This window comes from Tiliqua scincoides, chromosome 5 (genome assembly GCF_035046505.1).
Source record: "Tiliqua scincoides isolate rTilSci1 chromosome 5, rTilSci1.hap2, whole genome shotgun sequence".
NCBI lineage: Eukaryota > Metazoa > Chordata > Lepidosauria > Squamata > Scincidae > Tiliqua > Tiliqua scincoides.
Genome location: NC_089825.1, coordinates 90,091,870 through 90,117,528, shown reverse-complemented (window position 1 = coordinate 90,117,528; position 25,659 = coordinate 90,091,870). Strand labels below are relative to the sequence as shown.

Below are 25,659 nucleotides of genomic sequence, written 5' to 3'. Positions count from 1 at the left end.
AGGCAGAAATGTGGCATTTTTCCAAGTGATTTGGGTAAAAACATCTTGGGGAAGGGGAGCTTATATCTCTTTGGGGCATTAGGTGCAGAATACCGAGAGGATGCCCGAGAGCAAAGAAAGGTTCCCTCCTCCTGACCTTTTGGAAGGTGCCACCCACACACCCTGATCCTATGATCACCAAACCATGCTATGAAGGACCAGGAAGAAGGGGAGATGTTCCTTCTGGAAATGGCAGGATCCCCATGGAAGTGTGGGTCTCATCTTAATGCAAGGGTGGCCAAACTGCAGCTCGTGAGCCACATGCAGCTTTTCACAGTTACCCACTGTGGTCTGGAAGGGCTTGTGATCTACTCCATGATCCCCTCTGTTCACCCACCTGCCCATCCCAACCACTTCTTACTGCAAAACAGACCTGCCTCAGTCTTCACAGCTGTAGTATAGGGATATTACTTCTCTTAACAGAGTTGTTATATCATCATCATGTTGTCCTTCTGTGTGCTGCACTTTGGCACATTTCAGAGTATCTAAGACTCCATCTCTGAACTATGGGACAGGGAAATCATGGACACTGGCCTGCGCTTCTTGGAGGAAGGGTGGGATATAAAATTGCACATGTATGTACAGTATCTATTTAAAAAAAAAAAAAAAGGCAACGGAGACTGAATAAAGGCAGTTGGAGCGCCTTTGGCGTATACCACAGGGGAAAGGACCAGTGGCATCACTAGGGGTTCAGATCACACTGGGTGATACCATCACAGGAATGATATCCAAGGAGGGGAACCAGAAATTTCCTGGCCAGGCCAACTGGAAGGCCAGGTCTACTGGGTGAGTAGGCCTGAGCTTCACAGCCTCCTCTGCCACAGCTGACGAAGGGGAGGGGGACCTTGGACATGGGTACAGCTGCCATGTCGGTGGGTAGTCCCACAGATGGGTAGACCTTGCCTCTCTGATGTAAAGGCCAATTACCACAGTGGGTAGACCTGGGCTGCACATTGGGAAGCATGGTAGACCTGGGCTCCGAAGAATTTTCCAGCCACTGCACTCCCCTTGCCCAAATTCACCCCTCCCCACCTCCTTTCTGCTCACACCCATCGCCACTCTCCCCCCACCCCGCACCCACCCTAGTGACACCACTGGAGTGGACGAAAATGAAACACTGGATTCCATTCTCTGCGCCTGCCTCTCCTTTCGGAATAAGGCTGGCTGCTTTTCTAACTTTGGTAAAGTTTTGTTTCAGCATTTAACAAACACACCAGGCAGAGTCAAGAGAAAAAGCGTAAAAGATCCCCCCGGGCATCTCTTCCGCTGGCGCCAACGATGGCTCAGTTGCAGAGCCGGTCAGAAAGGGAGAAGCAGCTGTGCCAGCCAAGCCAAGTGTAAACACAGCCTGCCAAGGCTCTCCATAGAGAGGCCTCCGGGAGTTGACCGCTGGTCAAACGTCACTCCTCGTATAAACCCATCGGCTCAGGGACTGGCTCAGCTCTGGCTGACCAGGGAATCTGCTGCTTCTCCTGGAATGGAAATGTCAGCTGGAAAAGGAGGAGGATGCTGTATAGAAGGGCTGACAAGCAAGTGAGGTTGCAGAGCAGGAGATGGGGGAGTTACAGTCATCTGGGCACACCTCCCTGCCCTCTCGCCTCGTTAATGCACACTTCAATGAAATACAAAGTTGTTAAGCAATCACATCATGTGGCCACAGGAAAAGAGTTGGAGTAGGAAAGATAAGAGCTCCTGCTCCCCTAGAACTTGAAGGGGGGGCACGAGTCCTTAAATGAGGAACTCCCGTACCTCTTCTCTCTTTCCCCAGCCTTTGCAGGAGAACACAGGTGGAACAGACAGAAAACAAGACCATGTTACAGTCCTGAGAGGCTCTTGCACACTGGCTCTCATTGATTGAGTGTTGCTCAGACGTAGGGGCCTAATTTGGCATTTGTGAACTAGAATAGGAAAATGATAAGTGGGCACCCAGATTGATCACACACATCAGCTGTTTAATTTGCATCCCTGCTGCAGTGCTCCACTTCGAAGGGCAGGCAAAAAACTTCTACCCATCCAAATTCACAACTTCCTATGCCCTACCTGGAAAGAAAGGAGACTGAACAAATGGAGTCCACAGCCTGATTTGGCAAAATGATTATTTAATATACAGTATCTATATGCTACCTACCAATCAAAGGGCCTCAAAGCAGCTATATTTCACCTTTCGGCATGTGTAGGGCAAGTAGAAACGGGGAGGGGAGAATATGAATTGGGAAAATGACTTTAGAAGAAACAGCCAACCCCCCTCTTCTGTACTATGGTTCCAATCTGAATCCCCCCACACATGCAAAACATGGATGATTTTACATATTTTTATTAAAATACTTCGATGCTGCATTTCAACAAAAAGATCACAAAGCAGTTTACATAATAACATAAATGAATAGACGACTTCCTGTCCCAGAGAATTTCCAAACAGAAGAAAAATATGCAAAAGGACATGGGAATTTATCAGATCTCAGTTTGTGGATTTCTCAAAGTCACATCTAGTTTGGCTTTAGGACTGATCTTACTCCTGTTTCGAAATTTGATCTCACAACTTGGCCTTTATATTTGGTCCATTTCTCTTCACGGTTCCCAAAACAGTGATTAATAAGTGAAGAGCTGGACACACCAAATCAAAGTACCTGTTATATGCTGCTTAACAACCGTTCGCTTAACAACGGACCACATAGATGAAGGTCGGTCATCAAAGCACAATACAGATGCTCTTAATAAGGCAACTGGGTCTCCAATAGCCTGCAGCAGAATGTTTGTTTACACAGCAGAGAGGCTCTTAATGCAAAGAAGAGGCAATCTATCTCCAGTAGCCTGTACAGCCAGCTGTGTCTGGCAGGGAGTGTCTGTTTACACAACAAAGGCAATAGATTGGACTGAATGTTCCCTTAATGACCTAATTGCATAACAACGGGGATCGAAGAATGTATCTGGGTGGTGCACACCTGTACTTTGAAGACAGCTGAGTTCCTTTGTAAGCCATACAACCATTCAGCTCATCAGTATGTTAAATAAGGCACCATTCTAAACTCAAGCAGCTAAGTAACACAGTGTTAGTTCTAGGGGGGGCAAGTCTGTGAGGTCAAAGGGTTGAGGCTGCAATCCTATCTACACTTTCCTGGGAGTAAGCCCCAGTGAACCCAGTGGCACTCACTTCTCAGTAGATATGCATAGAATTGTGCTGTAAATCTCCCTTTTGGGCAGTGAAGAAGGCCAATTCTATGCTTGGGATCATTAGGAAGGGTATTGAGAACAAAATGGCTAATATTATAATGCCGTTGTACAAATCTATGGTAAGGCCACACCTGGAGTATTGTGTCCAGTTCTGGTCGCCGCATCTCAAAAAAGACATAGTGGAAATGGAAAAGGTGCAAAAGGGAGCGACTAAGATGATTACGGGGCTGGGGCACCTTCCTTATGAGGAAAGGCTACGGCGTTTGGGCCTCTTCAGCCTAGAAAAGAGACGCCTGAGGGGGGACATGATTGAGACATACAAAATTATGCAGGGGATGGACAGAGTGGATAGGGAGATGCTCTTTACACTCTCACATAACACCAGAACCAGGGGACATCCACTAAAATTGAGTGTTGGGAGAGTTAGAACAGACAAAAGAAAATATTTCTTTACTCAGCGTGTGGTTGGTCTGTGGAACTCCTTGCCACAGGATGTGGTGATGGCGTCTAGCCTGGACGCCTTTAAAAGAGGATTGGACAAGTTTCTGGAGGAAAAATCCATTATGGGGTACAAGCCATGATGTGTATGCGCAACCTCCTGATTTTAGAAATGGGTTATGTCAGAATGCTAGATGCAAGGGAGGGCACCAGGATGAGGTCTCTTGTTATCTGGTGTGCTCCCTGGGGCATTTGGTGGGCCGCTGTGAGATACAGGAAGCTGGACTAGATGGGCCTATGGCCTGATCCAGTGGGGCTGTTCTTATGTTCTTATGTTCTTATGGATTTTAAAAGTGGCAAATATTCTCATCGGTAAGTTACCAAAAGAGGTAAGAATGGAGGTTAGTGGATGGAGGCAAGGTCCGCAGTAGAAAAAGCGCCCCATAATCAGAGCTGCTCCCTTTTTTCTCTGCTTCTTCCTGCAATTAACAGCTCTGGGAAGCTGGCACCCACAGGCCGGCCTCAGTCCACATATGCTCTTTTCCAGAGAGCTCTTTGCACTTATCATTTTTCCCCCCCTCTTAGAAATTCTTGTCCAGCTGGACCACCCACCATTCAGTGCAAGGAGCAATGTCTGAGGAGGACAATGGTAATAAGGAGTAAAAGCGAATTTGGGCTGCAAACTCGGGTCCAGAGTGAACCACAAACAGAGCTTTGGAATCTTAGATGTTGTGGGCCGCCCTTCAATAGTTCCAGTTCCTTTCCAAATTGCAGTCAGTGTGCAGTTATTTAATTGTTCTTGAGGGGAGGGTAATATTCAATTTAAAAGATAATCACAGAATTAATTGGTTAAGTGTTCCAGACTGCTTTGAGGAGGTGAAGAAAATGGGTGAGTGAGGTCGCATTTCTTTGCCAATGTGCACAGCAGCTTCTGCTGCGAACAGGAAGGATGGATTATCTCCAAGCTGGATCCAGGGAAGAAGATACTATGTTTGACAAAATAAACAATAAACTCCAGTTCAGGCAATGCTTAATTCATTATTTGTGCATGTGTACACATCACTTTGTGTTGGCATAAATTTGGGCTAGTTCCCTAATAGCAGGGGTGGGGGCGTGGTTCATCCAGACTGCCCCTCTGTGTACATTAACAATGTAGGTAATGTCCAAATTACCTTCATGTGATAACAGAAAATTGCTGGAAGGGAGGGGAGGGGCTGGGTTGTGCACACATTGCAAGCATGCCTGTCCTTTATCATGTAGGCCCAATCAGGCAATAATGTTGTTGACAGTGTATTTCCATAGTCAGCTCATAAGTGTGCCTGGATACATCTTTAGGCAGGTAGTAATCTCTGTGAAGATGGCAATCAATTTACTAATCTCATGCACTTAAAAATGTTCTAACTTTGGGGCAAACACAGTTTGGTTTCCTTATGGAGTGAAGGTCAGAGGGAGATAAGCCTGAGATAAACTAGCTTGTACCTTAAGTAGTGGTGTCACGACAGTGGTGTGGGCCTCACCCGGTGACGCATACAGGGGGTGACACTACTACAGGTCAAAATTTTTCAATTCCTGGTACTTTCTAATAATACCATCATGTTATATATCATTCGATGTGTAATTTTATGCAGAATGCAATGGAACAAACCGCTCTGAAATATCTCTATTCTATCAAAAGTTATAGCAAAAGAACCAGTGGGGTGGGCCAATGGTAGATCATCACACCTGCCACCTGGGGCGTTGCCCCTCCCACTGCATGGGATGAGGTTCTTTATGGGGGTGATGCTCTGGCCTCCCATACAGGGTGGTGCAAACCCTCAGTGACACCACTGAGTGGAAGTATGTTCTTACTTTGAGGGGCAGAGTCCATTTAAATGCAGAGTGCAAAAAGGTCATAACACCAATCTTTCAATTTTTTTTTCAGGGGGCACCTGGGAAGGCAGGTAGGAACATATCTATAAAAGCCTCCATTGTTGCACACACAAAGGATGGGGGCATAAAGATGATCAGACCAGTACAATGGGAGCACATGGCAAATAGCCTCTGGTGCAGCACTTCCCGGCCAAGTGCTTTACAGCAGTTGCCAAGAAACATGCAGCTGGCAGCATTCTTGCCTGGAGCCCACGCTACATTGTACATCATCAGAGCGATGCACACGGAGGCTTAGAATTAATGAAGCAGGCGGAGAGCTACTCCCACATGCCCGGGAAATGGATCAGCTCATGGAGCCAAGAAACCATTCTGTGGCCCAGAAGGGAGGGAGGGAGGCCACACGTAACAGGACAGTGCTGCCTCGAATATTTGACTGTGCAAGAAGGGTGAGCGTTGTGGATATTGACCACTTGTGGGGAAAGATCTGAATTAGATGGAGATTTTTGGAGAAAGAACTCAGGATCCATTGCCATCCTAATAGAGTTCTTGGACTCAATCTGCCCCCACCCCACATTCCCTTTTTGGGATATTTTGGCTTGCAGGGCGGTGTACCTATATTAGGTTTCCAGTCCACATTCAAAAAAGCCCAGGCTGCAATTCTTTGCACACTTACTTGGGAGTAAGCTCATTTGAACACAGGGGGGCGTTCCCACTTTTGAACCAACATGCATTGAATTGGACAGGACGGTGCTGAATTTCGTTCATTCATAGGATTTATAGCTCACCAATCAGCCCTGAGGGTGAGACACTTTGCTCACTTGTAGAAACTGACTCTTAGGGCCCAATCCTATCCAACTTTCCAGCACTGATGCAGCTATGCCAATGGAGTGTGCGCTGTATCCTGCAGTGGGGAAGCAGTCATGGAGGTCTCCTCAAGGTAAGGGCATGTTTGTTCCTTCCCCATGGGGCTGTATTGCAGTTGCATCAGTGCTGGAAAGTTGGATAGGACTGGGCCCTTAATTGGCAGGAGAGAATCTTACCCAAAGGCTGACCTGATGAAGGACATGAAGCTTTTTTGCTAGCCCTTCCAGCATGTGGATTGGCTTGCTTGCCTAAGTCATCTGGAATTATTCACTCGGTAAGCGCTTTGGGTAGAGGACATCCACTGTGACTTACAAGCATGGACTGCTTGTCCTGTGCTGGCAAGATGGCCATGCTATGCAGCATAGGTCTTATACAATCCTACTGATCTTCTTATCCCCTTCCATCCCTATAATGTCATAACTATACCAGGGCTTTTACCATGCCAAACAAATTTCAGCTTATATGTTCTGGAAATATGAAACCTGGGCTGAAAATCAGAAACAAGTACACCAACATAACAGTACCAGAAAGGTAAGCTTTGTCAGAGTTGAGTTGCTAGGCTCTGCAAGAGCTTCTCTGCAAGGACATGATACGGCCAAAATTAAACACTTCTAAATTCAGTGAAGAACACGTTTGACTCTCTTATTGAATGGGGTGGCGGAGCTTAAAAGGTGATTGACTTTGGCTACACTGTGCCTCAGGTGAATGAACAAAAGGTGCAAAAACAGAGTGAAATGCTAAGACCACACAGGTTAGCTTGAACAGGGCTATCACTAAAGAAAGACCTTGCAAACTCTCCTCTGTAAGTCAGTTAGGATAAGTAAGATGCATACCGCAAAAAGGCAATCACAGTCCTTTTCATCTTAAGAGGCAGCAAATGGAACAAACCTAAATCTAATACTGAGCCTTAAAAGAAACCAACATGGATTTATTACAAGGTCAATGTCACTTTTTGAACAGCCAGATGAGTATCTGTTTCTGGAAGGCCCAATCTGAAACTGACATGAAACAGATGACCAACTGATTAACCATTCAAAAGCTGGGTCACATTAAGGCTGGTGGTGGAGGACCCAAGAGGGAAGAGGGCACTATGGCGAGGTGACACTCCTTTCTGTACTTCACAGCAATGAATAAAACCACATTCCAAACCCCAGCTCAGTCTTGATCTTGAGCAGAAGGAGAGTGTCGTCATATCATGCAGGGAAGGAACAGTTTCAGAAGAGAAGCACAGAGCAGATCATAACATCAACCTCTATGGAGAAATGCCGTTCAGATGCCTGAGAAAGCAGAGGCATCAACCCAGCTCAACCCTACTAGACCTTTGTCTTCTGGACAGGGCCAACTTCAAGACAATTGGACCAACTGCTCCTAATTGGGCCCTGCTCCTAAGGAAGACCAGCTCTAGGCTAACCTACTCTAGCCTTGTCAAATACACACAGCCTTGCAACAGACATTTAGAATTTTTTTTTCTAAACAAAAATTAAAATTAATATTTTACTAAATCATTTCACAGTCACTAGAACAAGTGGTTTGGTAACGATTTACTTTTCAAGAGTAATCTTGAAAATCTACATGTTTCGTCGGCTTACATGTCCACAACTTTTATATTAAAATGTGTCTAGGTCCTTGTGGTCCATTAACACGCATGCACTTTTTAAGTGCATGTTTTGATCACTTCCACTCTACCCTAGAGCTATTAAGGGCCCAATCCTATCCAATTTTCCAGCACCAGTGCAGTTGCAATGCAGCCGCAAGGCAAGGTAACAAATGTTCCCATACTTTAAGGAGGCCTATTGTGACTGCTACTCCACCACAAGATGCAGTGCATGCCCAAGTGGCACAGCTGCACCGGCACTGGAAAATTGGATAGGATTGGGTCCTCAGGCTGCAATCCTAACCACGCTTTCCTGAGAATAAGCCCCATTCAACAAAATAAGACTTACTTCTGAGTAGACCTGGTTAGGATTTGCCCTAAGGACACAATCCCAAGTGGCACATAGGCCGGCATAAGTCCCCCGGGAGGGTCGCAAACGTGCCGTAAAGCACGTAAAGCACAAGTAGATGCCTCCATGGCGGCTTTCTCACCACTGCTTGCGTTGGTGCACCCGCGCTGACAGAAGCGGCAAAGGTAGGCGTGGGGGGCAGGAAGGAGGCGGGAGGGGGCGTTTCTGGGTGGGGAAGGGCGGGGGGAGGGCAGCCCTAGGGGTAGGTGCACAGTGAGCCAGTGGCGGGGCTGGGACCCGACAGTTATGCCGGATCTCAGCTCCCATCCTTAGGGAGAACGGAGCGGCTTCAAGAAGCTCCGCTCTCCTCAGACTTGCGCCACCTCCAGAGGTGGTGCAGGTCTGAGGAGACCCCATTGGGGCCAGCAGCCCTTACCCAGGGGTAAGGGGAAAAGTTTCCCCTTGCCCCTGGCTGAGCAGCTGCTGGCCAGAAACCCGTGTTGGATGCAGTGCAAGCCTCCTGGCTTGCCTGCTCCAGCGCAGGTTTGGATTGCGCCCTTCATCTATAATACCTGTTATTTATAACTCTAAGACTTTGCAGACCTTGGCTGTGTACCTGGGATCCTGAAAGAACTGTTTCCAATTGGGCCCCGCAGCTCCGAAGGCCAGCCCTGCTTCTGGATCTTGAAATCTTTAGCCAGCTGAGCTTTGATCAATGCTTTTGCCATCCACGTGGTTTGAAAAGCCCAATCTATACTCTCGCTTTAAGTTTGGGGGAGGCACTCTCTTTGAAGTTCTCTTTCAAGGATTCAAAGCAGCACCAAAAGAAGAGCCATCAGCAAGTTATTGGCTTTCATAATTACTCCAATGCTCAGTCCTTCTTGCCACTGCCAGGAAACTGGAGTCACCGGCAGGAGCTTTTTCCAGGCACCTCGGTTGTTTTATTTTCTGTTTTGTTCTTCCGACCTGGGACCCCATCCAAGAAACATTAACAGAGAAGCAAGATTTTCAGCTTAAAGGCCCTACCAATTTTGCAAAGGTTAGTGCAAACAGCTTCTTGATGGAGCCAGAAAGGGGACTTTCTACAGGAACTCAACCCAGGCAGTTGCTGCTGCTAAAGGGAGCCATAAATGTAAAATGCTGTCTAATTGAGCAAGAAGCCACAATGTTCCATCTGTGGTCCTTAAAGCTGCGTTTTACAATGGTGTCTAGACTTGGAAGCACCAGTGGGTTGGACAGGTCAGTTCAGGTCAAGTTCCATAGTTTCTCTTGAGAAATCCCAGCACCACCTGTAAATTTGGGGCAGACTCCTCTTCCGAAGCCCTGCTACTATTTCGTCTGCAGGATGCCTCTTGTAAATTATTCTAGAGGTGAATCTGGGAACCACTGCTGGCTGGCTGCATGGGGCTGAACCCCCACCCCACCCCACAGGTCACAATCCCTAGCCACATCCTGTATGTGTGGTCAACAGAAGCACCAGTTGCCCTGGCAATCAAGACACTGTCGGAATAGACTATGAGGCTGGTGGCATTGGGAATTATGACCATCACCAAGCTAATGGGGAAGCATCTCTTGGTCTGCTGAGCTCCAGCTATCCCACAAAGGGGCAAGGAAGCAGCAGCCATGGATACGTGACACCCTAAGACAGAGGTTTTCAGACTGGGGCGTCGCGATGCCCCAACCTGAAGGCCCTGGTCGCTTTGCCCTCTAGGGGCGGGGGCAGCCAGGAGGCGGGGCAGCAGCGCAAACTCCAGGATCTCACCGCTGAGGGGGCTACAGGGGCTTGGCTGCACTCACCACAGCCTCCTGCAGCCTCCTGAGGGTGCGGGAGCCCTGTGCGCCTGTCTGCAGGGCTCCCAGAGGCTTCCAAAGTGAAAGTGGGGTCATCGCGCCCTGCCTCCGCTAAACTGGAAGCAGAGCACGATCGCTTCACTTTCACTTCTGACGGGGCTGCAGGGACTGGGGTGCACCCACCAGCCCCTGCAGCAGCCGTCTCTGGGTAGGGGGAGCCTCTGCAAGGCTCCCCACGTCAGCAGCAGTGAAAGTGAGCTATCGCGCTCCACTTCCGGTTTTGCAGAGGCAGAGCAGGATCACTTACTTTCACTGCTGCTGACCTGGCGGCTGCTGCAGGGACTGGAGGGTGCACCCCAGTCCCTGCAGCCTTCCCCCCACCCCCGCTGCCTCCTCCCCCCACCCCTCAAGGACTTATTTCGGGTTTCAAACTCTGGGAGAGTTTGAAAACCGCAGCCCTAAGACCAGCCCATCTAGTCCAGCTTCCTGTATCTCACAGTGGCCCACCAGATGCCTCAGGGAGCATCCAAGACAACAAGATACCTGCATCCTGTTGCCACTCCCTTGCATTCTGAGGTAACCTACCTCTCATGGCTTGTGAATTTACTGCCCATAAATCTGTCCAACTCCCCTTTTAAAGGCATGCAGGTCAGATACCATCACCATATCCAGTGGCAAGGAGTTCCACAGATTTATTACACACTGGGTAAAGAAATGTTTTCTTTTGTCTGTTCTAACTCTCCCATCATTCAGTTTTAGTGAATGTCCTATGCTTCTGGTGTTGTTTGAGAGGGAAAAGAACAGCTCTCTATCCACCCTATTCACCCCCTGCAAAATTTCAAACGTCTCAATCATATCCCCCTCAGGTGCCTTCTCTCTCTAGACCAGCCATTTTCAACCACTGTGCCATGGCACACTGGTGTGCCACGAATGGTCCTCAGGTGTGCCACGGGAATTTGGGAGATGGTTATTTATTAATAGGACTTCTGGGGATGTGAGTCCCCATTGGCAGCATAGTGTGCCTTGTCAATTGTCAAAAAACCAATGCTGTGCCTTGACCATTTTAGTGCCTTGCAAGTGTGTCGTGAGATGAAAACGGCTGAAAATCACTGCTCTAGACCAGGGGTGTCCAAACCCCGGCCCTGGGGCCACTTGCGGCCCTCAAGGCCTCTCAACACAGCCCTCAGGGAGCCCCCAGTCTCCATTGAGCCTCTGGCCCTCTGGAGCTTTGTTGGAGCCCACACTGGCCTGATGTAACTGCTGTCAGAGTGAGGGCGACTGTTTGATCTCTCACATGATCTGTGGGATGAGGGCTCCCTCCACTGCTTGCTCTTTCACATCTGTGATGCAGTAGCAGCAGAAAAGCAAAGGCCGGCCTTGCTTTGTGCAAGGCCTTTTGTAGGCCTTGAGCTATTGTAAGACCTTCATTCATTCATAGAAGTTCATCTTTAATATATTCATTTATTTATGTAAACGTATGTAAATTTATTCAAATTTGAAATGTAAATTAATTCTTTTTTTTTTCCCCCGGCCCCCAACACAGTGTCAGAGAGACGATGTGGCCCTCCTGCCAAAAACTTTGGACACCCCTGCTCTAGACTGAAGAGCCCCAAACACTGTAGGCTTTCCTTATAAGGGAGGTGCGCCAGCCCAGTAATCATTTTGGTCGCTCTCTTCTGCAGCCTCTAGCAAGCATTCAAAACTGGTCAGGCATGGGAGGTGGAAGAAGACAGGTGATCAAAAAAAATCCTCCTCTAGAGCCCAGATAAAATCATGGGCCCAAAGACAGGGAGTGACCACATATTGGGCAGTTCCAATGATGATCCTCAGGGTATGGAATGTGCCCAGGGCTCAGGGCCTACACAGAGGGCAAGCAAAGGGAGAGGTGAAAATACATTTTTAAAGAGAGACAGAGAGAGCAGAGCAGAAATGGGAAGGGAAGAGTCAGGTCACAGTTGTGCTCGAGGCAAGAGTGGTTCCAAAAAGGCTTTGTTGAAGAATTTCCTTTTGAGAGGAGACTTGGAGAATGAAGAAGCAGGTTCAATAGAGAGCCTGGAGATTTCTATTGAACCCTTGACTTGAGAATGGCTCCCTCTCTTGAGTGCTTTCGTCGAGGCCTGAAGACCTTGTTGTTTAACTAAGCCTTCTGACGTTCTGGCCTTTTTAACATCTTTTATATATCTTTTAGTTGCTTTTTTACAGGCCCGATTCCTCTAAGAACTGCTGTTTTATGCTCTTTTATTCTGACTCTTCTGACTACTGTTTTTATGGGTTCTGCTAATGTGTTTTTTAATATGTTTTTATCTGTGAAATTATGTTTTAATTTGTTTTATATGTTGTTAGCCGCCCTGGGTCCCTTTTTGGGAGAAGGGCGGGATAAAAATAAAGTTTTATTATTATTATTATTATTTCTAGGCTGGGGGGAGGGCAACAAAATGGGAGAGGAAGATTTTGAATTGCAGGTAAGAAGCAACTTTCATCATGGAGCTGCATCCTTGGATCCCCCTACATGGAGGGATCAATAAACATCTCAACTATCCCAAAGTCTGTACATATAGAATTATGGTAAAAGATTGGCTCCTTCCCAACAGGCTTCCCAGGACCTCTCATTTTAGAATCAAGTATGACCCATGAGGACTAGGAACTTGACACTTTCTTGATCACAAAGGCTCTCAGAAATCTGAGTTACCCTTCAGATACAAGATCTTTCTGGGTGGATGGGTGGGTTGGACAAAATTCCAATATGCGCAGGATCACAGGAGACAATACATATGCCCCCAGCCCCAAAAAGATACACTTGCATCAGCCATGCAGCCTTGTGCACCATGAGCAGGAGAGAGGGCCTGAAAACTTAGTCTGTGGGCTGCTCACGCAGCTCTTCATCTCTGTGGTAAGACCGGAAACCAACTTCAGCATCATAGTCACCATTCTTATGTTTATTTTTCTTTTATTTCTGTTTATTTAGGTTTTGCACGCATTTGCATGCGTTCTATAGTTATTTACATTTTTCACAGGCTAAAATAAATCTGCAATCGAAATAAGGCTATGCTTTGACATTCATCCATTTTTGACTTTCATCCATGCTCATTTACCTAAAATAAACAAAAACCTAAGTGGCATTACACAACCTTTGTAACCTGCAGTTTGGCCATCACTTGTAATGGAGACAAAAAGCTGCATAAACAGCCTGAATACGAAGGAAAGTTTTCATCCATTAGGCCAACATTTCTCAAGCTTTGAGTTGGGACCCACTTGGTGGGTCCTAATTTGACTTCTGGTGGGTCCCACAGAGCCTCCAATGAAAACAAGGGTGATGGAAAGATCAGATAACTTGTTGCCTCAAGCCTGAGGCTATGCAAAAATCAGATAGCTGCTAACTGCCTTGAAAAGAGCTCAGCTCCCGCAGTTTGCAAGATAGCTGCTAATTGCCCTGCAAACAGTTGAGCTCCTGCAGTTTTCAAGAAGCTGAGCTCTTGCAATTTGCAGGCTTGTTTAAATACAGGAAGATCAATATTTGAGCATCTTTTTTCTGGTGTATTTTTCCCCCCAAGTCTGTCAATGACAGGTCATGGGGGCAGGTAAAGTCTGGGTCATATAACTAAACCCCTCGATGCTATTCATTAGGGCTGCCTCGCTATGAGAAATGGATCAAGTTTTAATAAATGAAATATTGCTTGCAAATAAATAAATAAAAGCATTCTTTCTAAAAGGGATATAGAATGTTTTTATTTATTTATTTATTTTACTTTAAAAAAAAAAAAAGTCTTGTAAAGTTAGGTGGGTCCTGATAGAGTGTCATTTAAAAAAGTGGGTCCCAGGGCTAAAAAGTTTGAAAAGCACTGCATTAGACCATGGTCAGCCCAGCCATGAAACAACCTGATGCGGCCTGCATCAGTGGCAGGGGGTGAGAGGGTGACCACTGTCGCTGCCTCCCTTCAGCCTTCCACTGACATGAACCACATTGATCCTATTGCTCAAAACAAGCTGAAAGTGAACGTGAAACCCACATCCTTACTGTGCTCTGTTGTGCGGTATTCACAAACCTGGAAGCACAGGACTTCCAGTTCATTTACAGCAGGGGTGCTCACACTTTTTTGGCTCGAGAGCTACTTTGAAACCCAGCAAGGCCCGGAGATCTACCAGAGTTTTTTTTACAATGTTCGCGCCATCATAACATATAACATTTATGTGTACAATGTATGTTGGTGTACCTTGAGCCCCACTGAGTAGAACAGGACTTACTCCTGAGTAGACATGCCTAGGATTAGGCTGTGATGCTGCAATCCTAGCCACACTTACCTGGGAGTAAGCCCCATTGAGTACAATGGGCCTTACTCCCGGCGTTTCCTCCCAGAGGCACCTGAAGGGGGGGGTCGGCACTCCGCGATCTACTCATTTTGCCTCGCGATCTACCGGTAGATCGCGATTCACCTATTGAGCACCCCTGATTTATAGGGACTAGGAACTCCTTCATTCACACTGTCCTGTTAAATAAAACCAGAAGTCCTGCACTTCTGGGTTTGCGAAAACCCCACCAGAGAGCACAGTAACGAGCTTTTTTTTTTTCCAGTGGACCCAGAGGTGACATTGGGTGGTGGATCCGGTTGTGCTGCCCCTGCATTAGGCCAACTAAAGTGGCTGCTTCAGACAACAGACTGGCAGGCACCACCCATCTGCATCTGCCCCCTCACCTCCACTGCTGCTGCACCTTCTCCCATGTCCCAGACTGGGACATGGGAGCAGATTGATGGGGAAGAGCAGTGCCTACCACTCACCCCTCTGCAATGCTTTCTCTTCTGCTCCACACTTCCTCTTCTGCTTTGCCCTGCCTCCTTTTTCCAACCCAGCAAGTGGGAAGAGCAAAGCCTGGCACATCTCCAGGTAAGGGATGGAAGCATTTGGTACAGGTATTGGGAAGTCTTGGGCAGGCATGGGGAGGGGCAATTTTCTGGGGAGAGGCTCAGCACCTCATTGTCTTTGCGATTAAGCAGGAACTGGGAACCAGGACTCAGCTCCAGCAGCTGTTTTCTACATACAGCATCTCTAGCTTCAAAGTTGAAACAGCCTGTGTGGAAGAGAGAAGGGGGCAGTCCCAGGGTTCTAGTTTTCAAACACACCTTCTTGCCATTTGGATTTTAGGCTTGGCAGTTATCTCAAGGCAGAGGCATGTCCTTCAAGAACTTTCTATGGCACAAAAGAATGTTGGCCTTCTGGGGACCACATCGCTCAGGGAATGTTCAAAAACAACCTGGGCTTCCTTTTGTAAAACGAGAGCTCCTAAGGAAGTCCTATACACTAAACCAAGGGTGCCCAAACCCCAGCCCTGGGGCCACATGCGGCCCTCGAGGCCTCTCAATGCAGCCCTCAGGGAGCCCCCAGTCTCCAATGAGCCTCTGGCCCTCCAGAGATTTGTTGCAGCCCGCACTGGCCCGACACAACTGCTCTCAGCGTGAAGGCAACTGTTTGACCTCTTTGCGTGAGCTGTAGGATGAGGGCTTCCTCCATTGCTTGCTGTTTCATGTCTGTGATGCAGTAGTGGCAGCAAAGGAAAGGCCAGCCTTGCTTTATGCAAGGCCTTTTATAGGCCTTGAGCTATTGCAACACCTTCATTCATTCATAAAGTTCATCTTTAATATATTCATTTATGTAAACTTATGGAAATTTATTCAAATTTTAAATGTAAATTAATTCTTTCTTTCCCCGGCCCCCGTCGCAGTGTCAGAGAGATGATGTGGCCCCCCTGCCAAAAACTTTAGACACCCCTGCACTAAACCAGTGTTCTTCAACCTGTGGCTTGCAACCCCAGTGAGGTCACGAAGCCTCGTTTGGGGAGTCGCAGCAACCTTTCAAAGCCTGTTCAAGGGACGGCTTGGATCCGGTCCAATAATGGCGCAGCTTTATCAAAACTGAGTTCTTGATATAATTCTGCACAGCCTCTTTTCTTTGTCTTTCCCACCAGCGCCTAAGATCAGCCCTGCTCAGGCTGCTACAGGGTTGTTGTGAGGACACAAGAGGTAGGGGAAATGGGGTGGGCAGAGGCTGGGGGTGGGCAGTGATGGGGCGGGGATAGGTGGGTCGGAACCTAGGATGGAGCTTGGATTGGCAGTAGGTTCCCAGTCTCATTATTCATTTTGGGGGGGTCATGGCACAAAAATGTTGAAGACCACTGCACTAAACTGAGGCTGAAATCCTATACACACTTACCTCGGAGTTAGTCCCATTAAGTCAGTGGGGCTTACTTCTGAGTAGACATGCCTAGGATTGTACTGTGAAAGTGTGGGAACTGGCTCTATCAGGCTGTTCAGTAGGGAACGAAAGATACTTTGCATGCCCTCAGAAACACTGTTCTCCAAAGCTAGCCTGCAAGTGTGGCTGGGGGGGGGGGAATCCCAGCTAATGCAGACACAAGTGGAAAGCCCGAGTGTTGAAAGCTGGCCTCCAGGCTTTGAATTTTGACTCAAATTTAACTGTTGGGTTGAACTAGGCATGACTGTATATTAGGAGCGCAAACCCCTGGCAAAACGGAAATAAAGGAAATCTCACATTTCCTAACTCACTGCCCACAATTAACGGATCCAAGTTTTCTCAGCATGCACGGGCATTTGCAGTGTACAGTAGCCTCTGTTCCCTTGTGGTGCTCTACAGAGAACGGGGAAACAGAATCTATTCCCTCTTCAAGAAAAAGTCCTAAAGATCACCGAGAGCCTTGCAAAATGAATCCCTGGAATGTCTCCACAGATGCTTTTCAAGCCGTGCAGCTGTTGCCATCAGAAATCCTCTCCAGGGCACAAGATATCCTTGTTAAACGGGTAAGAGGCAGAAAGAAGAGAGAGAAGGGCCCTCCAGCTGTCTCAGGCATGTAAAAGCCAAGAGCCTGTTTTTTTTCCCCTCCGTTCTCCCCATGTTTTTGTCACGACGTGAATAAGCTCAAAAAAGATAGATGGGAAAACTTGCAAAAGTGAGAGCTGTCTTGTTCATCTAAGAATAGCCATGTGATTAAGCAAGGGGTGCCGTGCCAGGGTTCAGACCTACCTAAGTCATGTCATCTGCCCTAGAAACCCTTGGTGCTAATCCCAGATATGTGGAGCTCAATCACAACCGCTTTGGTGGGGTTGAAAAGGCACTGTGCTCTCTTACGACCACATATATTTCATGGCTTCATCCTGGCACTCAGGCTCGAAAGTTCCCATAACCATGCTTTCTGGGCAAGCCCTCACTTTCTGACTCCCACCTCCCCAGGGCCGGCCCATCGGTGAGGCCGACTTGAAGCAGTTGCCTCAGACAACAGCTTGGTGGGGGGGCCACCCATCTTTGTCCACCTATTTGCCTCCACGGGCCGCCTTCTTCAGTGACCAAGGTTGAGACTGTAGCACACAGTCTTTGGAAGCTAAGCAGGGTCAGGCCTGGTTAGTACTTGGATGGGAGACCGCTTGGGAATACCTGGTGCTGTAGGCTTATACCATAGTCTTTCGAGACTGAAGGTTGCCAACCAACCATATTGCCTCCACGGCTCCTCCTTTGCCTTCCACTCCCTGGTTTGGAAAAGAAAGAGGGGGATAGAGAGGAAGGGGAAATGTGGGAGGGAGTACTGAGCTTGAACACTGGGGAGTGGGAGCAGAGGCTGGCACAGCCTTGGGGAAGGGGGCAATGTTTGGCAAGTCACCTCAGGTGTCAGGAGGGCTTGGGCCAGCCCTGCCCAAAACTGCAAGGTGCAGCCTAACAGGGCTGTTGTGAGGGTTAATGAAAATAAGATTGCAGAGCACTTTGCATACTTAAAACTACTACAGTGGTTCCCAATTTTTTTAACTAGCGGCTCCCTTGACCTATTGGGGAGTCACGGCTCCCCAATAGGGCTGCAATCCTGTACATTGTATAGGGTAGCAGGTTTTTTGTGAGGATTCTGCTGCTCCCCTGGCTGGTTTCTGTGGCTCCCCGGAAAGCCACAACTCTCAGTTTGAGAACCACTGTACTAGAGAAATGCCCCCCCCCCAAAAAAAAATGCCAAATGGGAACAGGGCTGCCAAGTTTTCTTCCTTACAGTGTTCCTGTGCCTTTTACAGCTGCCAGATACTGTACGAAGAAGGTGGAGCTTTCCTCCTCACTTCCACCTCAAGAAAAGCTTTACTTTAGTAAATTGCTACCCGGCAAACAACTTTTGAAGGCAGAAGAGCAAAGCAGAAAAAAAGAGGTGGCAACCCCAGTGAGGCAAACAAAAACCACTCTCTGGATTAGAACACTTGAGCTACAAAACAGCCCCCTCAGTGCAATCAACATTAGCAGAGTTTGCTTTGATTTATAGCGGGGTTAAGAAAGGGGGGGGAAAGGCTAGGTCTTAAACAACATGCTACAGGTCTCCATGGGAACAGAGGCCTGGGCGAAAAGAGGGAGTCAGTTAATCAAGAAGAAAAATCCGGAGGTTTTAAAAGGGCTTTTGTAAAGCGCCTGTAGAAATTGGTCAATCCAGCAAAGAACTAGAAGAATGTTAACCGGTTCGTGGGAACTTCACACCTTGACCCTTCAGGGATCAGCTTGCCCTTGGTTCCTGTGATTTCAAATTAAGAAATCTGATCCAGTCCTGAATGAGAATCCGAGTGAGCATAAAACACCCTTTTGGGTGACACAGGATTGGAACATTCAAATGGAAAATCCAAGTTGTAAAGATGCGACTCCCTGTCCTGAACTCTCCCAATTCAACCCAAGTGTTCTCTCTGTACCCTTTCCAAAAGATGCAGGTATCCAAGGTGGTAATTTAAGCCTAGATCTCACCAAGAGTGGCTGAGCCGCTAAGGGAACAATCCTAACCAATTTTCCAGCACTGAGGTAAGGGCAATGCAGCTCCGAGATATGGGAACAAACATTGCCTTACCTTGAGGAGGCCTTCGTGACTGTCCCCCAACTGCAAGATGTAGCACATGCCCACTGGCACAGCTATGCCAGTGCTGGAATGTTGGTTAGGACTGCGCCCTAAGCCTATATCTTGGTTGAGCAGGGGTGAGGGTTGGGTTGCCAACCTTTCCAGATTGGCCTGGAGCCTCCCAGCACCCAGCTCCAGGTGACTCCTGAAATCAATCCTGGAGAGCTGAAATAGGGCCTCCAGGAATTTCCAATGTTACATCATGGGGGGGGGGGAATTCTCCAGGTATAGCTTTGGCAATGGAGTTGACAACCCTAGTGATGTTGGAATGCTCCTTGCAGAAATGGCAGAAGGGGTTAACTAGGTCAGACCCATGCCCATCAGAGGCCTAACCCGCTGGACCAACCTCAGAAGCCTTAGTATTTTGGCAGTGGTGGGAGTCTGTTCCACCATCAAGGGAGCCTAGAGGAGTGGCATGGGAGGGGGCCAGTACAAGTCTTCTTCCCAAGGCCCCACTGATTTGGTACCAACACTGCAACCATGCTACTGCCAAGAAAGGCAGGTAACAAGACCAGGAGCAAATTTGGAAGGAAGCCACAGAGAGGGAAGGCCAGAGTGGGAGAAAGTCACTGGAGAAATCATCACGGTGTACTTTGTGCCCTGAGGGATGGAGGATGAGGAGAAAATCCACCAGCCTGGAAATGATCATAGAGCACATGCTGTTGTACAAGGAGGGAAAGAAATCTGGGGGGAGAAACCAGAGGAACACACTGTGGTTTTGTGCACAACAGAAAAAAAAAATTGAGGGACCAGAGCACTGCAAGGATCTGGTTATGGGGAAGGAAAGGTCCTTTGCACAACCTTAGATGCATGCTGCTGGGTTCACACATTCCACAGGCAAACCTTGGTGCAGAATATAGCAGGCTTCAGGACTAGTGACTTCAGAAGGAAAGGGCTTCCAAAGCCAGGAAAGACAACTGTGTACGAATAACCCCCTCTTCTTTTCAAACCTGTTGCAGAGTACAGGTCCCTCTAGTTTTACTCAGGTTTGATTTACATGTTTTTGAAACACTGCACTTTGAAAAGTAACAACAAAACCTAATTTGCATGTGCTGATTTTCAACATAACATGTAAAAACTTCCTTCAAATTCAGCTAGCTTTGTGTGTGTTTCTTTTGAGTTTTAATTTACACATTTTTAAAATAGTGCTGATTTTCAAGAATGCAACGCCCACATAATACACATGGGTGGATCCAAGGAGGGCCCATGGGTGCGTGGTCCCCCAAACTGTCACGCCAGGGGAATTCCTACTGGGTGGAACACAGCAGGTAGATATGGGTTTCAAGTCCAGGCGGGAGCCCACGTCTACCCACCTTGACCGCAGAGGTCATAAGCTCAGCCAGGAGCCCTGGTCTACCCAGAAGGAGACCAGGTTTACCCACCCAGCAAACAGCCACAGAAACTATAAGCTCAACCAGGAGCCCAGGTTTACTTGCCTGGTTGACCTGGGCTCTGGAGTTAAGGTAGTGCTCATAGCCTCCCCAAACACAAACACTGGATCTGCCCCAGTAAAATGAGAGATGCTTTTAAAGAGGTCACTCTTGTTTGCTAGGGATCAGGCATGCAAAATCCACATGGATTTTCTAGGAAAGATTCTGAAGCAGGAAGCTAGACAGCCACTTTATAGCATGGTAGCTAGAGTGCTGAAATGGGCCCAGGTTCAAATGCCATGAAGGTCACTGGGGGACTAAACTGGGACAGTCACTCTCTCCAGCAAACCTACTTCACTGATTTATTGCAAGAATTAAGGAGAGGGGAGAATCATGTATTGGTATACACTTCCTGGACTTCCTGGAGGAAGAGTTGAGATAAACATGTAATAAATAAAAAGTCAGAATGAGAAAAGTCAGATGAGAAAAGTCAGATGAGAAAAATCAAAAGGCCTTTTTTAAATGGGGGGGAGGGAGGGATATTTCTGATTTCTCATATTTAGGCGCCAGTCCTGTACAATAGTGATATAAGATTTGACATTTCCATTTCTTTCACAATTCATGCAGAAATCAGCCCGTAGAACAGCAATTTTCAGCTGGTGTGCCACAGTACATTGTTGTGCCACAAATGATCTGCAGGTGTGCCATAGGAGTTTAGGAGAGGGCGATTTATTATTAGCGCTATGGGGAGATGTGAGTTTCCCACCAGTAGCATGGTGTACCTTGAAAATTGTCAAAAACCTGGTGGCGTGCCCTGAAAATCTGAGTGCCTTGCCAGTGTGCCATGAGATGTCAAAGGTTGAAAATCAGTACTTTAGAGGCACAAGTAAGAATTCCCAAATCTCTTCCCCCCCCCCCATTAAAACTTAGAGGCCATGCTATTTAAAGCACATTACAGCAGCAGTCTCTCTGTGTCCAAACCTAGCATCCCATTAATCCCTGTCACCTAGATTGTTCTGCAATCAACGCACAGCAGGTAGGCAGCAGGAATGAATGAAAAGGCAAAAGCTGCAGGGCGTTAATTTTCTGCACACGCCTGTATCCTAAAGCTAATTCTACATGAACCTACAAGACAAGGCATGCGTCTGCTAGAACCAGCCCGAAGGGATAAAGCTAGACAAAAAAAAAAAAAACTGTACTCAGCCAAGAATCAACAGTTCAAATTTCTCAAAGGGAAGTTTGCTTCCTGCATCCCCAAATATGGTGAGGCTCAGTCCCCAACAACATGCCCCAAGAATAAGAAAACAATTAAGTTCAGGCTTCCTTTCTCATTTATGATCTACCTACAAATGATTGCTTTGCACAATGGCTTCAGCCATCAGAAATCATGAATCAGAAATCATGAAAATAACCCAACACAGGTGTACACGGGGGTGCCTGCCATTTGGAACTTGGCTCCCCAACCCAAAAAAGTGTAGGTGCAGGTGAAGGTCATGCATAGATCACTATGTGGGACTACCTTCCAAGCAAGGCACTTGGTCAATTATAGAAGATACAAAGACACTGAAGGGCATTGGAATGTCTTTATATTCACAAACCGCTTTGTGAACATTTAGTTGAAAAGCGGTATATAAATACTGTTATTATTATTATTATTATTATTATTATTATTATTGACATATGAGGGAGAGGGAGGGGCTGTTCCAGCAGCCTTTTTAATATGCCTGATCTTGCCTGATCTCGGAAGCTAAGCAGGGTCAGGCCTGGTTAGTACTTGGATGGGAGACTGCCTGGGAATACTGGGTGCTATAGGCTTATGCCATAGTCTTTCGAGACTGAAGGTTGCCAACCAACCATTGGGGCGGGGGAGGAGAAAGGAGATGGTCATGAGCACCCATGCTTATCATCCCATTTATTTCACAGGGGGTTCTCTAGTAGGATTTTAAATGCCAAGATGCATGTGTCGCTTGACAGCGAGCCATCCAAGTTGGATCATTTGGGAATGGTCTCTCAAATCACTTTTAGCATTAATCATTTATTCCTGTGGCCGTCAAAGTACTGAGCACGTATTAAGAAGGGATCAATGCAATTCGGTGTTCCTTAGCATGACCCATCTTCACTACCATTTCCCTCTCGCTGGATACAGAAACCTTTTGGGAACATGGTCTAACAGATCCATATGCCAGAGAAACCCATTTCCTCTTCCAGATTTCATTCACTGACTTGGGGGCCTGTTGCTAGCTGCCAATGGCATAAGCAGCAGGCCACATTCAGGACCAGGCTGGTTTATGAAGCAGCATGTCCAATGAGACTTCAAGTACCTGTATCCTTGCAAGCACAAAGCTCAGGAAAAGTGCTTTGAATTAAGCTAAATTCTAGGTAGGGGATAGCAAGGATTTATCCCAGTATACACTGACCAGATTATTATTATGGAGCAGAATATTAGCACCATGGATCCCCATGAGAACAAAGGCAGAGAGTGAACTTATACACACAACTTTGGGGTTATTTTTTTCTTTACATCATTTGCATCAGAAAATGTACTACCTGCCCTTCAGGTCTGCTTGAGAAGTTCTCTCTAGCTGCTCCTTAGCGTCATTATATTTCAGCTAAGTGACATTATATTTTCAGAAAACTTACTGTAATCACAACTCCTGGATATTTTAATTTTATTTCTTATATTGCAGATCCTGCTCTTTTTCCATGGTGGAGCTCAAAGTGGTGTACATTGAGTTCCAGGTACATGGGATGGTCACCAATCCAGAAACCGACCAGCCCAGATCAGCTTAGCTTCAGCAAGATATCCTGTGACTTGCCTCTAGAAAATTACCAGAAGCCACAATTAGCAGCAATTCCTCCCAAGACAACCTCAGGTACCTCTCATAAATAGCATTCACCACTACTTGGAGATAGGCTTGCTTGCCACAGCTTCCTAGAGTTGAGGACATTTTTAGTGCTGGAAAACCAAGGGACAAAGTATAAATACAGGCTGTGCCTTGTTATCCACTGGGGTTCTGGAACAGAATCCTCAGTGGGGGAAAAAAAAATCAGTGGATAACAAATCAGTGGAAAAATAGCATTAAAGACCCACTTCCAGGTTTCTTGCTCCTCTATGTCCCCTCCCAGAATGCATTGGTGTAGATGCTATACCACATTCAACCACTATATAGGGTGAATAATAGAATCTAATGGAATGAAATTATAATTATTTAACAGCACAAAGGTGGGAAATTGAATTTTGGTGCTTTTTTCCCTTGTTACAAGGGATTTAAAGGTGGACGCTGATAGTGGTGAGTCAAATCAGTGGATAAGGAGGCACAACCGGTACACACAAAACTAGACACTCGTCTCAGAAACCACAATGATGGGACCTCAGTCATTTTTATGCACTCAAGCATGCAACCATTGTCAAGGTTATGTCTTTAAACAGATCTATTCTGACTAAATCTGAAAGCTGAATAGGTGGATAATAGAAAGGCTGCAAGCTGAAAATAAGGAAGATGCTTGAAAAGAAATTCCTTCTCTGTTTATATATCTTGATAGCATTAAAAAAACAAAGCTCCTTGTTAACCGGGTAGAAAAAAAAAAAGAGCAAACTTTCTAATCACCAAGAATCAAGAGCACAAGATGATGACCAGAAGCAGACCAAGGACTGCCAAACGGCATTTAAAAATTAATGCAAAGTTAGAACCTGTTGTTGGATGCACCAAGGAGAATCTCAGAATAAATAATGCTAAACGCGGAAGGAAGGAAAGGAAAACACCTTGAACAAGAAGGGATACCCCTTAAATCAGTGGTTTTCAACCTTTTCCACCTCACAGCACACTGACAAGTTGCTAAAATGGTCAAGGCGCACCATCAGCTTTTTGGCAATCGACACCATGCTGCTGGTGGGGGCTCACATCCCCCAATGGCCCCACTAATAAATGACCCTCCCCCCCCCAAATGCCTAAGACACACCTGTGGACCATTCATGGCACACCAGTGTGCCACAGCACAGTGGTTGAAAATGGCTGCCTCAAATAATAGGGCCACCTGGCTGTTCTGAACATCTCAGGGACTGCTAAATCTTCAGATCTCAAGGGGGAAAAAAACAACAAATCTCAGATTGTGAGAGGAAGGAGACAAGGTGGAGAGGCATCTAACCACAACAGCCCCCTCCCCTCCCCTCCCCTCCGAGGAATGAAGGCAGTTTGGGGATCAGCTGGGGTTGCATCTGTTTCACTTACAGGTATCTGTTCTTTGGGGTCTGTTGGTGGTGCAGGGCCACCGAGAGTCCGAAGAAGCTGCCAGGGGTCTTGCCTTTCTTGAGCACCAGAAATCGAGTGTCCAGATTGAAAGCCCCACATCTTGGGGGGCCAAGGGACATCCAGAGGACGCACCCCCAAAGCAGCAGCAGCTGCTGCTTCTGCCTCCCCAGGAAGCTGTTTTGCCCTGGGCTTTTGCAGGGGTGAAATTGACCAGAAGCCATGGTCTGCCGGGTCAGTTTCTCACGGTGCGTGTGCTTCCCAGGCTGGCTGTGCGCTTCTGCCGGGAGCGTGTGGGTTGCTCTGCTCTGCTCTGCTCTGCGGCTGGGAAAAGGGCTACAGTGTTGCGATCAGCGCCTGGACTTTTCCCTCTTCCTTTGTTGTTGCAAAGTCCCAGCGGTGAGGGATTCCCCCCCTTGACTCCAGGAGGGCTGGAGCGGCTCTGCGCCTGGGATCGCGCAGGGGAGGAGATCCGTGCGCACTCTGCGGGCTCCCACCTCTTCCCCACCTTGCACAGGCAGCATCGGAGCGGCCGCTTCTCGCTAGGCACTTTTCTTCCGGGGGAAGAATCCGTCGTGGCGGGCAGGAGCGACAGAGGCACTTGGCTTCTTAAAGGGGCCGGGACAGCCTGGGCAGCGGCCCAAGGCGGCAAGCAAGAGCCTGGCAGCTCCAAGGCAGCGGTTGGTCTGTTGTAGAAACCAAAGCTGGTGCACCTCCCAACTGCCTGGGCATCCCAGGCACCTGCTTGCCCTTGGAAACCCTGCCCCCTCGTCGCAGTCGCTTAGGGAAAAGCACTCTGCACATGCCCAGAGACACTCAGGATAGTCATCCAGGATCGGGCGCAGCAGATGGAACGCTGGGTGCAGCACTACTCTGAGCTATATTCCAGAGAAAATGTAGTCACCGAAGAAGCACTGAACAACATTGAGTGCCTGCCTGTGCTGGAAGAGCTTGACAGTGAACCAACCCTAGAAGAACTTCACGTGGCCCTGGACTCCCTTGCCTTTGGCAAG

General features: G+C 47.5%; 1 protein-coding gene across 1 annotated transcript in view; it reads right to left on the bottom strand.

Moving 5' to 3' along the window:
- Nucleotides 1–25,115, bottom strand: part of ITGA3 (integrin subunit alpha 3) — an 82,389-nt gene extending 57,274 nt beyond the window's left edge. Inside the window, exon 1 of the mRNA XM_066628847.1 lies at nt 24,629–25,115. Coding sequence (XP_066484944.1) covers nt 24,629–24,870 — 242 coding nt within the window. The 5' untranslated portion in view covers nt 24,871–25,115. The remainder of the gene's footprint in view (nt 1–24,628) is intronic.
- Between the last annotated feature and the right edge of the window lie 544 nt (nt 25,116–25,659).